The sequence below is a fragment of the Ascaphus truei genome, chromosome 2, assembly GCF_040206685.1.
Source record: "Ascaphus truei isolate aAscTru1 chromosome 2, aAscTru1.hap1, whole genome shotgun sequence".
In the NCBI taxonomy this organism is placed as follows: Eukaryota; Metazoa; Chordata; class Amphibia; order Anura; family Ascaphidae; genus Ascaphus; species Ascaphus truei.
The window spans coordinates 304,066,480-304,082,732 of NC_134484.1; the positions used below are offsets into that span (position 1 = coordinate 304,066,480).

At 40.7% G+C, this 16,253-nt stretch overlaps 1 protein-coding gene across 7 annotated transcripts in view; it reads right to left on the reverse strand.

Annotated features, from left to right (window-relative positions):
• Window positions 1-16,253, reverse strand: part of ADCY1 (adenylate cyclase 1) — a 747,796-nt gene that overhangs the window by 339,830 nt on the left and 391,713 nt on the right. For all 7 annotated transcript variants that reach the window (XM_075586430.1, XM_075586431.1, XM_075586432.1 and 4 more), the window contains one exon: window positions 3,405-3,546. In XM_075586430.1, the coding sequence (XP_075442545.1) occupies window positions 3,405-3,546 (142 nt within the window). The remainder of the gene's footprint in view (window positions 1-3,404; window positions 3,547-16,253) is intronic.

Genomic DNA, 16,253 nt, shown 5'->3' on the forward strand with positions numbered 1-16,253 from the left:
GTGTGTGTGCGTGTGTGTGTGTAGCAGCAGTTTGTGTGTGAGCTGCTGTGTGTGTGTGTGTGTGTGTGTGTGTGTGTGTGTGTGTGTGTGTGTGTACACAGAGGGGGCGGCAGTGTGTGGATATAGATATCTGCAGTGTAAGAGTATATAGAGGTAGTTTCATGTATTTGCCATTTTATTTTAATAAAAAAATCTATTTAACTATACAGAAGTGTCTATTATTTATGAAATAAGCCTACATTTAGCCTATAATAGTAATAATTCCCTCAGAACAGGGCATTCCTCGGGCCTTCGACTCTTCCAGCCAGGGCATTATTGGCCAGTAATGCCCTGTTCTTCAGGGATTATTACTTTATTAATGTCTCAGCACCTGAATTGCCATTTAGAATAGCCCCATAACCCCATATCAAAAATATAAGGCCATATGAACAAAGCAATGGCAATCAATAAGATACCTTACACATGCTTAGCAAATATTACCTTTTATGGTCCATTTAAGGGAATGTACCATAAGGTTGTTTCCAACAAGATTTCTTTTGGGGGAACACTGTTTAAAAATATGACCCTTAATGGCCTATTAATTTGAATGTATCGTCTAGCACGACCTATGCCTTATGGAGTACGTTATGCATCTTATGGCCCACAAAAAGTAGGTTTCATTCATTAGGCAGTCCCATTAATACAACTATGGACAGGGCTGCAGACAGATTTCCCAGGGCCCAGGACTAGAGTTCCTCCCACCTCCCTCACCCCGTTTGGCAGTCTTGCGAGCCCCCCAGTTCACACTTGGCAGGCCCCCTCCTATTCCCCCCCCCTCTTCCTATGTATTTCTCTCCCCTCCATCTCACTCTTAATCCCTCTCTCTCCTCACTCTAACCCCCTCCATCAATTATCCCACTCTCACTCAATTCCACTCCCACAATCCCCCCTCACACTCATTCCCTCCACCCAGCCCAATACACACAATCCCCCAATACAGAATATATACCAAAAAAAAACACGCCCCCAAATAAAAACAAATAAAAAACAAATACTGTACATACAGTACAACCTCCCAAATACATACAACCTATCCAAATGTATACCACCTCCTCAAATACATATTACTTAAACCCACTCCCCAAATAAATACAAAATACAGACTTACCTACATTAGGGATGTCTCAGGCTGCTGCTGCTCTGGCTCTCCCCCAGCTGCTGCTGGCCTCTTGCTGGGCTTCACTCTCTCTCATGCTGTGTAGGCCTCCCTCACTCACTGTTCCGCACTGGGCCTCTATCCCTCACACTGGTGCATGTGCCATCATCAGAGAGAGACCCTGCACGGGACAGTGAGGGAGGCACGCAGTTGGGGTGAACTGGAGTCTGGTAGCAACAAGAGGACCAACAACTTGTCTGGCCTGGCCCCAAACATTCCCGAGGCCAAGGACACTTATCCTGGCTCTCCCGCCCCCCCTGTCAGCGGACCAGACTATGGAACCCAGTAATAATGTAGAAGGATTTGCAAGCTTTTTAAAATCTCTATATTTTTTATTTGTAGTCAACAAAATTATGGACCTGTCCATATACACAGAATACTAACCAACAACATAGATACTTGATTATGAGATTATACTATTTGAAAATTGGATTATTAATTATAATAAACTTTAAAGACGCAGCGCTACATCTAGAAATTATTTTTAAATTCTGTAGTATTCTTTATTAAAAATAAGACTTAATGTGTGATAAGTTTAAAAAATGTACAATTTTTTTAAGAGATCTGGACATGGCTACTGGATGGGGTTGCCAGGTGGCTTCTCCAGAAATACTGGACACAATGGTGAAAGGTGTGACATGCTCAAGATGGGAAGACAGACACACACACACTCACCACTCTTACCCCTCAATGCTGTTTCCTCCTCTCCTTGGCCCCGCCCCCATGCTCCTAACATCCCCTCCTGATTGGCTGAAGCTGGGTAATGCAGCGAATCAGGATGGAGGAAGCTGCCCAGCCCACTAGCAACAGCCCTACTCTCTCCCTGCTCTGTGAAATCCCTTGCCCCCCCCTTCAACTGGACAGGTCACTATGTCCACTAAGGTAATATATACATATCCAGTTGCCAAATACAGTGTCCAAATACAGGACAGTCCGGTTCAATACTTGACACAAGCCTATTACTGGATCATCACTTATTTAGATATTTTGGAACACAAGCTATTAGCCTAGTGAATGTCTTTTAACATGATCACCAGTAAGAAGATAGCAGACAATTACTTAGACATGGACTAAATCAGTAAGTGTAGCCCTTAAGTATACTTATTTTTTTCCAATTTTTCACAATAAATATAACACATGGGCGGTTGAAAAGCTTGACTGATGTCAACTAGTGGACTTCATCACGTTGATGACGAAACGCGTTGTGACGTAGTGCACGAGGTGACATCATCACGTTGCGGAGGTCTGAGGTCGGATCTCTTCCTGCATAAAGCTGATCGTGGACACCTGGCTGTTTATACACAGAGATTTGCTGCAGGACTGAGTGAGTTGCTCACCCAGCTACCTCCATTTCAGAAGGCACATTGATTTACCAGCATTTTTCAAGTGCCAGGACCAGGTTTTTGGACCGGGACCAGCACCCAGTGATGTTATCCTCTTAGAGATTTTCTCTTTCATTCCCCATATCTACCTCCTATTGGTCTCTCACATTCACACTGGTGCCAGGATTCCTTAACATCATTATGGAATATTGAGGCCCCACATGAGTACCATCCTGCCAAGATAATAAAAATCACTCAATGTGCTATTTCTTGCTACACTTGTGAGTGTGCCATGTTCCAATCTATTTTTGATAATTTCTACACAGATTTATTGTTTGATACCATCATGTCACTGATTATACATTTGTAATGTTTCACACTTACACCTTACTTTCACCAATATTGTATCATTTATTGTTATTTATTAGCAAGCGCCAACTTTTCTTTTGTGTGTATATATATATATATATATATATATTTCCGAATTTACTTTGTCATTTGAATTACTATCAATTATTTAGAGATTCATTTTAGAATTACTATTGTGAGTGATCCAAACTGAACAGAATCAGTGCTGTAAGTGGTCCACAGAGGTCTCTATTGTGACACTAAATTGGACATGTTTGTGTTATTTTTGAGTTTTCCTTTGCACTAGCAATTACAAGAAAGTAGCAGCAAGAACATTCTGAATGAACTATTGTAGTAATTAAAATAAGAGCGCTGGTAAATCCCTTCCAACAGTGTTTTTATAATAACATAAGACTAACGTTTTTTTGTTCCCTCTCATAAGGCACTTTTTATTCACGCCTTATCACATTAATTGTGATAAGTCCAGTAGCAACAGCAATAACATCTAAATAATATGTATGAATGTATTTAAAACATACCTTCTTTCGATGAGATGGCACAATAAAAAAAGTTTCAATATTATGCTTTTTTAAGAAACTGTTTCTTTCATGACCATAACCTGGTTCAACTTCATAATCCCCATTTAGGCACTCTAAGGTGGTCTTTGTTATGTGAACTTTCCTAAAACAATGGAACAGAAAACAAAATTAATAAATGCAATCAGCTTGTGGGAAATAAATGGAGCTTCATCTACTGCGGATCTTGTTGTGCTGGGAAAAATGCCTTTTAATTCCATTTTTGTATGATGCAGCAGCATTATTTTTATTATTATTATTATTATTATTATTATTATTCCCAAAGTACTAGAAGACTATGACATAATGATGTTAAATAAATGTAAAATTATATATATATATATATATATAGGTATATATATACAGGTATATATATATATATATATATATATATATATATATATATATATATATATATATATATATATATATATATAATACTTATTTAATACCAATAAATGATTGGATGTTTATATTTCTGATTTTTAGTTGATTTATTTTATACAACCTAGTTTAATTGGCTACAGTATTTAAATATTACAATCTTATTACAATATATATATATATATATATATATATATATATATATATATATATATATATATATACTGAGTGTTAAGTTATGGTGAGTAAAAAAAGTGACAAAAACCCTCCACAGCAAAGCAAATATGCAAATGTAAATACAACTGTATGCTCATCTGCATGTCTTAGGCAGGTCTGCAACCCCGCCTTTCACCATTAGCACCCAGCACACAGCACTTCCACTGCAGCAAGGGATTCTGGGGAATGACATGCAAATGAGCACACAGTGCCACTTTTTGCTTCAAAAACAATTTTTAACATGGTTCCCTATAGGCTTATGCTTGCTGCATGGTCACAGCTTTGAGCGCAGCCAGGGTTAAGGTGCATACCCAGAAAACCCACCCACACACAGCTGTTTCGACCTTTATTGGTCTCATCAGTGTGGGGTTGGTAAACTGGGTTTGCAGAGAAGCTAAAGGATGGGGTTTACCATACTGAGTTAAGTTATGGTGAGTAAAAAAAGTGACAAAAACCCTCCACAGCAAAGCAAATATGCAAATGTAAATACAACTATATGCTCATCTGCATGTCTTAGGCAGGTCTGCAACCCCGCCTTTCACCATTATCACCCAGCACACAGAACTTCCACTGCAGAATGGGATTCTGGGGAATGACATGCAAATGAGCACACAGTGCCACTTTTTGCATCAAAAACCATTTTTAACATGGTTTCCTATAGGCTTAAGCTTGATGCACCGTAACCCTGGCTGTGCTCAAAGCTGTGACCATGCAGCAAGCTTAAGCCTATAGGGAACCGTGTTAAAAATGTTTTTTGAAGCAAAAAGTGGCACTTTGTGCTCATTTGCATGTCATTCCCCAGAATCCCTTGCTGCAGTGGAAGTGCTGTGTGCTGGGTGATAATGGTGAAAGGCGGGGTTGCAGACCTGCCTAAGACATGCAGATGAGCATACAGTTGTATTTACATTTATATATATATATATTTACATTTATATATATATATATATATATATATATATATATATATATATATATATATATATATATATATATATATATATATATAGTAATAAGATTGTAATATTTAAATACTGTATGCCAATTAAACTAGGTTGTATAAAAGAGATCAACTAAAAATCAGAAATATAAACATCCAATCATTTATTGGTATTAAATAAGTATGTTGGTTATTAAACAAAGCACTTCACTAAAACAGTGATTTTCATACAATTTTAACCTTTGCAGTTTGGTAAAACACATTTGGCAAGTTTGGTCAACCAAAGAAAAAAATAGATATCATTGCATTGTACAAAATCAACCTTTCAAAATTGCTATCACTGGGGGTTGGTATGCAAACAACATTAGTAGTGGGGAAATAAACCTAGATTTATTCATGGTGATGGAGTTCAGAAAATGACTACTAGCAGAATGGACACATGTGGAGGCAGAGGGTGAATGGTGTGTTCTGTTAGTGATTTTTAACCTCTGGGGTGCACTCTCCTAGTAGGAATTGGTGAGATGGGTATGGAATGGGACCCTGACAGCTATTCCTTCAGAGTGCAGGCAGGATATCAAAAAGATAACCTTTCTCTGTGCAGGACCCACAATCTCTCTAAATGTAATCTGACTTCACACATCCTTTAAACACATGGAAAGATACTGTACTAAGGGGCTCAAAGTGGATAGAGAAACTATCAGTAGCAAGTTACTGTACTCTACACCTTGATCAATTGGTAGCTGGGAAAGGAAATAATACAAAATACATTGTGAGATACTTTAAGAGTCAGAGTGAAAAAAAGAGTGTAACGGGTAGTGTGAGGGAATGATATATAGTGCAACAGTACATGCCAATGTTGGAGTCTGTATACTGGTCTTAACAGATGATATGGTCTGACACATTAAAAACAGCTCTTATGTTAATATGAAGAAAATATTGATAATCCCCAGTGTAGTGTTAGGAATTCAGTTTAACAGGTTAACTCTTGCAGTTCGTTAACAAATGAAAAGTTCCAATAGCAATAATGGTCCTGGTGAAGTAAAGGTGGAGTCGTACTGTAGGTTGTGTACCTTTCATTGGGTCAACAAGAGTTCTTCATAGATATAAAAAAAATATATAGGGCTGTAACAACTTATCCCTGTTGAAATAAAAGTCTATAGGGGTCTGATAAATCAAGCAGAGCGGTGGTTAATTGAAGCTAGTCAATTAACCAGCTCCACCTGGGTAATCAGACAAGGGTAAAAAAATCCCTGCTGGAGACAAACCCAGAGAGACTCCTTAGCACAGTCAGAACTGGCATACTAAGATAAGACTTTCCTATTTATTTGTCCCTGACAGCATGTTATGTGTTTTGGACTGGGAACTGGCCTATCCAGCCAGTCAGATAGTTATGGCATGTACTGTTTATTTAGTCTTCAAAATGGTGTATGCTTTCTTTTTGTATGCTTTGCCTTGTTAAAGGGACAAGCTGAATAAAGCCTGTTTTAATTTCCCCAAAACTGTATCCTGGTGTGTCCCTCAGCACATATGGTGTCAGAAGTTGGGATGAGAGTTGACCTTAGAATTTCAAAGGGGTCCCAGAGACTGTCTCCGAATTTTTTAAATGCTTTTACCTACATACAGTTCCTGCATAGCCTGAGCAACAAAACATAAACAGAAGTGACCAGAATTAAAGGGCAACTCATCCAGACAGGAAAGCCTTAATTCACTGAAGAAAGCCACAATGCCAAAGTTTGACTGGGGGTACTGTGACAGATGGTGACCCACACAAGGGACCAGAGTCTACCCCACCACTTATGAAGGAAAAAAAATGTTTTTAAAATGGCCACCCAGCTGAAGTTAGTACAGAATCTGCAAGAATGGAGAATAAAATGTGTTCCTGGTGTAAAGATCCTGGCCACACAGAGCAGTGTCCGTTCAGGCCTTATTCTGATGATGAGGATAATGCGTATGTGGCCCTGGGAATAGGGCAGCAGCCAGAGGATTATTTTTTTCAGCGAACCAAGGAACTAAAGTAGCAAGCAACACGCTGTGGGCACAAGGGAAATGCAGATGTTGTTCTTAGCAAGTGCACATCTAGTATCACGGATGAGAAAGAATATGTGCCCAGTACTGCTGGCATCAGAATCTACAAAAGTAAAGAAGAAGAAAAAGTTTTAGAGGTGCATGTGAGGGCTACGAACTCTGCTAGTGAAGTCTGTCCACCTGTAGGACTACCAGAGAGGGTTCTAGCATATAAAGAGAAAATCGCTGCAATAGCGCTCGCGAGGTCAGGGAGAAGAATACACCTTATACCGCCAACATGGAGGGCAAAATGTGGTGTTCCTTTACTGAACCCAGCCACATGGAAGAATGTCCCTTACGGTCATATGAGGATACGGATGAGTAGGAAGATATCTCTGATGTGGGACCCCGAAACGAGACATACCCACAAAATGGTGGAGATGCCTAAACTCGGTACACACCGAAAAAACAGGTCCCTATGGCCTGAATATTCCTGCTACAGTAGTTACTGCAACTGCAAGAAAAGAATGGTGGATGCTGTGAAGCTACTCAAATTTCAAACAAAGAAGGAGACCCCAGTATCCCTGAAGAGACTGAGTCATTGAAAGCAAAAAGATGGAAAAAGAAAGGAGGTTCTCCAATTACTATGGAAGGATCAGACACGTCCACAGATCCCACGGAGGAAAAGCAAGGCAGAGATGCCCTGCAGCCTAGAGGAAATTGAGAATTCGTCCCGCGGATGACAGAATATCCAGAGGGCCCAAGGCAGAAGTTGTGTACTGCAAAGAAGTGTCTGCCTGGTGCTGACAATGAGAAGCCCTCAAACTAATACCAGGGAGGTGGAGCCGTAGCCAATGAGTGATGATCTCTTGACCAGCCCTGAAGATGCTCAGCAAACTTCCAGACGGACTGTGATTTCCTCTGTAAATAATTGAAACAGGAGCTCGAAGCTAATTCCAAGCTACAGAGTGGTCTGCTCACACTTTCCTTTGACTGTGGGAGGGTGATGAACATGGAGCGTCGCTTATGTAGTGACTTAGAAGAACTGCACAACTGAGCTGAAAATGGCAAAAACTATTATTACCGCCATGGATGAAAAGCAGAGCAAATCTGACAAAATGATTTCTAACCTGAAACAGAAGTATGAGGAGGCACTGAAAGAGATTATTGTCTCTCAGCAAGAGGTTAGCAACTGTCATAGAGAGTTGGAAGTCTCTCAGAATGAGGTTCATACATTCCACATAAAAATGAATGCCTCACACCAGGAAGTCAACAGTATACAGACAGAATGAGGTTAATATTCTCTGCATAGAGCTGGATGCTTCAAAATAAGAGATCAGCAGTTGCCGCACAGAACTGGAAGTCTCTAAAAAGGAACTCCACAGTCTCGACGAGGAGCTGGACGTAGTCTTAGTATGGATCTTAAAGTCTCTCAGAAGGAGCATCAGACCCTCAACTAGAGATAGAAGTCTCACACCAGGAGAATGGGAGTCTCAACTCAGAAGTGCTTAAATGGAAGGAGGACTATGAAAAGGCCCGCAATATTATAGAGACTGAAAAAAAGAGAAAATACAAGTCTGAAAGAAGAAAATTCTGTGTTGACTAACCACGTCAGTGAAAGGAATGAAAAGCTGCATGAGCTAGAAAAAACGATGATACTATTTCAACATGAAAAGCAAGAAGCATTGGAGCAATGCACACAAGCAGAGCACCTACAGTATCATGCCATCTAAGTCCTACAATCAGCATTCCATACAATTCAGGAAAGAAGAACCGAATAATGACTGAGAAGCTCAATACAAATACAGTCATGCTACCATGCCCCCATGGCCCAAGCCAGATTCCTCACAATGAAAATAGCCGTTAGAAAGATTCAGTCTTTGGCTAGAAGAACAGTTTTGATGAGCAATCATTTTTTAAACATTCAGATGAATTGAGTCATAGATTTGTGCTTAGAGGTTATTTTGAGGATGATATACAAGATAAACATACAAACAGGAGAGACCTGATACGTCATAAAACATCTAAGAGAACAAATATGAAATAATTTCAAAGTCCTTTATTTGTGTCCTAGTACAATAAACAAGCTACATTAATCAGATTTGCACCATTTTGCATAGACACTGGGACACATTAAAGTTAGACATTGATCTCCAATCCATTGTCCGTGAAATCCCAATATTTGTTTTCAGGTAGGCCAGATCTTTAGCATCTTTCCTATCCCCCAGTCTGTTTAACTTACCTTTCACCAGCAAATTTATTCGTGGAATTCCCAATGGGTTTCACAAATGCGAGCATTGCACAAGCTGTCAATATGCTAAACCTATTAAGGTACTACGTAGTTCACAGCCTAGATTGTGTCATAATATTACCACCATTATCAACTGTCACACGAGCTATGTGACTTACATGCTCTTGTGCGGTTGTGGCATGATTTACATAGGTAGAACCATTAGATCCTTGAGGGCTAAGATTGCAGAATATGTATGGCTGATCAAGAGAAATGACATGGGACATCCAGTATCCAGACATTTATTGATCTGTTCATAAGGTGGCAAACAGAATTTTCAATTTCTAGACATTGAACATATCTGTCACGGTGGACCAGAACTTATCAACACTTTTTTTATTTTTGGGATTCTCGATTGAACACGACAAGGAGGAAAAATAAATTGTCTTTTGTTTCCTTGATAGACAAACACACGACAGCTTCAGAATACACTTAATACAACACTTGCTGGGATGGGGAAACAAATTAAATTGTCCCTTGCAAGAAAGCACAGGAAATGCAGTCTCTGATTTAAAGTCCGTTTGGCTAGATCACAAGTTGCCGATCTAATATCTCCGCCAAATGAAGAAAGCTCGTAGTAGTTCTTGCGTCCTGGAACCGCTAACGTTGTACGCTAACAGAATCTTGTGCAAAGTTTGGTTACATCATGAATCCCACAAGGGATAGCTCGGCGGACAGACCTATCTCTAACATTCATGCCCAATCCCCTCCATGGGAACATTTAACCCACCAATCTCCGATTTGCCCGTAGTTTGCAAAACGGGCAAAAAAGGCTTTCCTGTTTGAAACGCGCATGTGTCAGCTTGACACCCATGCGGTTTAGCATACCTGGGGTACACCCCTTAACTGGCAACCCTTAGTCTGGGGTTTGGCTTCCAAGAGGTGAATGGCTCATGCTGAGTACCGGGATCTGGCACTCAGCAACATCCAAGCCATTTCACACTTTGGATCTCTGAGGTTTTTCATCCCTGTACTTTCACTAGACTCAGAGGCTCCCACTTAGCGGGGTCTCTTTGAAGTGCAGGAAGAAAAATACCCTCAACTAATTTACATGCCAAAGGATTTTTCCCGGGCTCACAGAAAAAACTGTTCCTGCCTGTACATTTTAAAACTTACAGTATTTACACTTTATTAAAACATTATGTTCTGGGGGTGTCACAACTGTAATTTTAACACAGTATGTATGTGAGGGGTTTCTTTACTTTGACTTGCACACCAAAAATCAGGGTGCTTGCTATCTCCATTCACGAGTTAGCCCGCTTAATTGAAATGCGCTTTGGTGAGATACCAAGTTCACCTAGTTCTCACGTCAATTGACTTCCAACGGCAATAGACTTTCCTCCTTTCAAGTTACGCGAGCTAACAAGGTACGGATACATTTTATCGGAAAACCACTTCAAATCTAACCGCAAGCCACTTATTCAATTGAACTTGCGGTTACAAGGTCGAGTGGTTGAAAATGGATACCCATACTTCAAACAGTCCTCCCGTATACAGCCACGCTTTCTCAATCAGCGCTGGCTTCAGCGCTCACCACGCCATATTGTGCCTGAAAACATTATAGCACACTTTGTATGTAATTCTATTATGGCAGGCAGGGAATAGGCTGTAATATGGGGTAAGAAGGCTGGGACAGGGGCAAATACATCAGTGTCATGCATATACTTTTAACCCCTTCATTCCCATTGTGAGTTGGGGTTTATCATCCGTGTATAATACCTTTATTAGGGGCCTGATTACCCCCCCCCCCCCTCGCCACAATATCAAACAACATAAAAGAGGTGGAGACAGACAAAATATTCCCAACGAGAGAGTGATGTACTGATATTAACATTATATACTCTATTATTGAGGTATCAATGCTGAATGGGAATTGAAACATTCCTTCAAGACTGAATATTTGTTACTTTTGTCTCTAATCAGCTATTTATTATAGATCATTGATACATAGTCATAATTCATGATATATATTTTCAGACATATCTATAGTAGTTTTCATTTAGTTTATTTAGAGATTTCTATTTCATTATGAGTTCTATTAATTTTTGATGGTTATATTTTATGATATTACTATAGTTAAATATTATTATAATTGTTTATATTGTAGTATTTTCTATCCAATGAATTATCTTAAACTATATTGAGATTTATTATATGGAATCTAATTTCATTTTGAGATTTTAATTTGAGATTAAATATGAATGTATTATAATCTTATATGTTATAGTCATTATACATCTCTCTGTGATCTATACACATATTTATACTCTGCTATAATTCTCAACTGTTGGTACTTTTATTTTAAACTAAGATTATATTTGTTTGTTTATACATTCTGAGTTTTCTTAAACAAAGTTCAGATTTTTAATTGCATTATGTTATGTTTTCTATGTTTGTTCTTAATGATTTATTTATGTCTTATGTGTTTAATTTGATTTTCATATGTTTTTCTTTTCTGTTAGAAACTGTTCTTTTGTAACACCGTGTTTTCTGAAGGGTGGACTTCCCCGAATCATTTGCATATCTCACCGGTTCAGGATTTATTGATTGCTCTTAAAAGATCTGGAGTTAATCTTGCTAATCAAAATCCCCTATATCAGGACACACTCATTTACAGCAGGTCACCATTTGATAAAGCACCTACGCCATGAGAAAAGATTTAGAGGATTTGCCAGTATCTTTATTGTATGTATTTTATTCATTAAACTTTTTTCTTGGTCACTACATCTAGCGTTACTATTTGGTTGTGCACCGGCTTTTTTCCGCTTTTGATTCCACCTTTATTAGGCTAGAATCAGGCAGAACTGTTTGGGTGGTCACACCTCTACAGGTACAACCCTAGTTGTCTACAAAAAAAAGAAGCCACGGGGGTCAATCGAAAGGATAAAAACTCTGCCCACCTTGAACCACCCATGATTATGGATACAGAAACCAATGCAGGTGGTCACCCTAAACTCAGGGAAGAAAAGATTGCCTGACGCATGGGAAAACTTCTGACCAAGAGTTCAGAAGAAGAAATACAGTGCTCTGGAAAAGTCCTCCTCGAGTGACTGAAGACTGCTGATTTCAAGCACCTTCTGGAGGAGACATTGGTAACCTGGAGACAGAGCTCCAATCACAGCATGACTGAGGGTTCTCCTCCTCCATCTATTCTCATTGGAGCAGCAGGTTTATCTCGAGTGAGAGGAAGGATGGGCTTCGGCCATGGCTAGCCCAAGCTACCCATACACAGGAGAGGTATGTAACAGGGACTTATTCCTGTTTAAATAAAAGCCTCTAGTCATCGAGAAATACAGCAGAGAGCTGGTTAATTGCAGCTAGTCAATTAACCAGCTCCACCTGGGTAATCAGATAAGGGTAACAAACTCTGCTCAAGGGAGTAGCAGGACAGCAACTCCTACATCTGACATTTTCCTGGAGAAACAGGAGATGCAGGACCAGCATACTAAAATAAGATGATAAGACATTCCTATACATTTGTCCCTTATAGCATGGTTTGTGTTTTGAACGGTCTCCTGGTGTGTCCCTCTGCACATGCCTCTTACAAGGGGCTTATTTATTAAACTTCGATACGTACATTATTGCACTATAAATGCCCTTTCATTGCGATCTTGCCTGTGCAGCTATTCACCAAGCTCCGACAACAGTGCAATATCACGCTAAAACTGCTTTTTACGGAACTATAATACTCTGGCTGTAATAAATAGTGCGGTAGCTGAAAAAATGCCCAATCTCGCATTTGTGCTAACCAATTCACTAAACTCCGATATGCATATTGTACTATAAAAACTTGCATTCTTTTCTTGTCAACTAAAGTGTGGTTCTATCAGAATAGCGATATGCATAACAAGGAGTTTCTTTTCTTTTTACTGCATAAGAAAGATGGTTAATAGTGCATTTTCCCATTAAAACAACCCATAACATTGCCATACATAAAATTAAATACAACTCCCCCACCCGCATCCCCCCACCCAAAATTAGCCATGCAGCATAAAGTAAATTAAAGTTCTACTTACCCATGTCAAGATGAGGGCCACCCTCGACCTCATCTCTGTCCTCCTCATCCTCTATGGGCAGCAATATTACAATAAAAAAACAAATTACTTGCCACTTACCCCTTAATCAACTTAGCGGTTAGTAACCACTACAGAAATTAAGGGGTCAACCCCCCCAGATATTCACACAAGAGGCCTAACCACCCTCTCCAAGGCAACTGCCCCCACCCCCTCTACCCATTGATTGCCATAGTGGTAAACCATGCCCCCCATATGGGCATGATTTGCCACAATAGCAATAAATGGGCAAGCTACTGTAAAAAAAAAAGAGGCACAAAATAAAACACATGACATGTTGTGACTGTGGTAATCCATGCCCCCAATATGGGCATGGATTGCCACACCACTGCCAATGAATGGGCAACCTAAAAAAAACATAACAAATACAATACATTACAATGAAATAAAAACAAAAAATTGCCAGAATAAAAGTGCTTAACTATGCCCCTTTCTGCTTATAGGTAAGCACAGTGACAAGCAATGCATTTTTTGGCAAATATTTGGTTTTATTTCATTGTAATGTATTGTAGTTTTTTTAGGTTGCCCATTCATATTAGGGGCATGGTTTACGACAATCACAACTAATGGCTTTATTGTGAAATGCTTGTTTTTATTTAAGTGTGATGTGTTTTATTTTGTTGCTCTTTTTTATAGGTTGCCCATTCATTGCCATTTTGGCCATCCATGTCCACAATCTGGGCATGTTTAACATTGTATGTGAGAGGTGGAGGTATTTGCCCCAGTGTGAGGATTCGCCATCCTGGCGGTCGCAGACCATCTCCTCATCCCAACAAACCTTCCGTGACAGATACCCAGGATGCGCGGTTTCATGGTCCCAGTACGCGTGCGAGTGCGCGGACCTTGTGCACTCTGATCACCTGTCCATGGATTCGGATCCCGCCCCTATCTCTGTCACGCAATGTGTGCGTTCGGCCAGCCTCCCTGCTGACGCGCGAGTCAAGCTCCGCCCCCGCTCTGGGGAAAGTCAGGACTGCCTTCGGAATGACACACACTCTCGGATCCACCCCCTGACCTTCGTGATGCACGCGGGTCGGTGCGCGATTGGTTCCGCCCCCTCTTGTCCCAGGAATCGGCGTGGGAGTGATGCACGCTCTAAACTCCGCCCCCTGGCCTCTGTGACGAGCGCGGGATGGCACGCGTGCAGTTCCACCCTCATCCCCGATTAAGCTGCATCATAGGACACACCTGTATGCACCAGCAGCCAATCGGTTCTTACTTGATGGTTCCGCCCTGGCTGGCTATTGGAGGCTCCAACTATTTATACCCTCAGTCTGCTACCATTCCTTGCTGAGCATAGTCATTGGGATGCCGTGCCTTGCCACATCCTTGTTCCTGAATCTTTGCCTTGCCTTGTATGCTGATTAACCTCTTGCTGCCTGAACCCTGCTAGCACCTTGGACTCCGCTTCTCTCCACTCCTGATCCGGCTTGTACGACCATTCTCCTGTCTCCAGTCCTGACCTTGGTTAAGTACTCCAACAATCCGACATTCTCCTATCCTGAACCTGGCTACGTACCCCGACTATCCGACACTCTCCAATCCTGAATCTGGCTACAAACTACGGCGATCCGAAACTCTGCGCTCCTGAACTTTGCAAGTACCTTAACCATTCTCCAATCTATAACCCTGACCTGGCTTGATCAACTACTCTACATCCTAGGTGCGCCCGCGTGGCTGTGGGTCGGCGCTATCCAATCCCCTACCTCAGCACCGTGGTCGCGCTTCGTTTGTGGTGAGCTACGCGTTACACCCAGGGATTGTGGTTAGGCCTCCCAGGTGGGTAGCGGGGGATTACCCTTAATTACTATAGTGGTTACTAACCAGTCACTAGCCAGTAGTTAGTTTTTTTATTGTACTGTTGCTGCCCAAGGACACAGAGTATGCGGAGGAAGATGAGGATGGCCTTCATCATGGCAAGTGTAAGTAGAACTTCAATTTACTTTATGCTGGCTGGGTAATGTTTTATTTTTAATGGGCAAACAATCTATTATCCATATCTGTATAATATGAATTTGGCCCATTAGTGTTCTATATGTGTTGAGGGGGTTGGGGGTAGAGGGGGTGGGTATTAAGGTAGCTGTATTTGAATGTTTATTACTGTAGAAGTATAGGGAGTGGATGAAAGGTGTACTTGGCCCAGGGTGGGTGGCTAGGCCTACTGGGTAGGTAGCGGGAGGGGTTAACCCCTTCATTACCATAGCGGTTACCAACGCTATGGTAATGAAGGGGTTAATTTATTGCGCAGTCTTCCTGGTAGGCCTAACTACCCACCCTGGGCAATGTACCCCATACAACCACCACCTCTACCCCCAATAAACCAGCTACTGTGGCTAAACCCCTTCATTGTCTTAGCGGCTAGTCATTAAGGAAATCAGGCCATTTTAATGTTAATTTTATTAACATAGTATTGAAGCAGGGTGTCTCCTGAGCTGATTTTCAGCCTCATGGACCCCCTGCTTTCCATGTTACAGGACCCAATATGGGGTGCTGGTATTTCCCTGCATTGTTTAAATGTCCTTCATCACTTGACCAGGAAATTTGAACACATAGGATATACCGGCACCCCATACTGGGGCCTGAAACTCAGAAAGCAGGGGTCCCTGAGGCTGCAATTAATGCAGTTCAGCTCAGGAGATCCCCTGCTACAATACTATGTTATTAAAATTAACATTAAAACTGCACAATCGTCCTAAGAGATGTGCACAGAGATGTTGCTCTCTCTGTGCAGCTCTTCCAGACTACAATTTATCAAAACAGTTTCAGTATGAAAAGTATTGAAGGGAAAAAAATGAAGTAGTACCATGTGGCATTTTTTTACTGAACATTAAAAAACGTGTGATTTTTCTTAGTGAATACCGTTTTTACACACATTTTTTATAGTGCGGTAAGAACATGCAAAATCACTC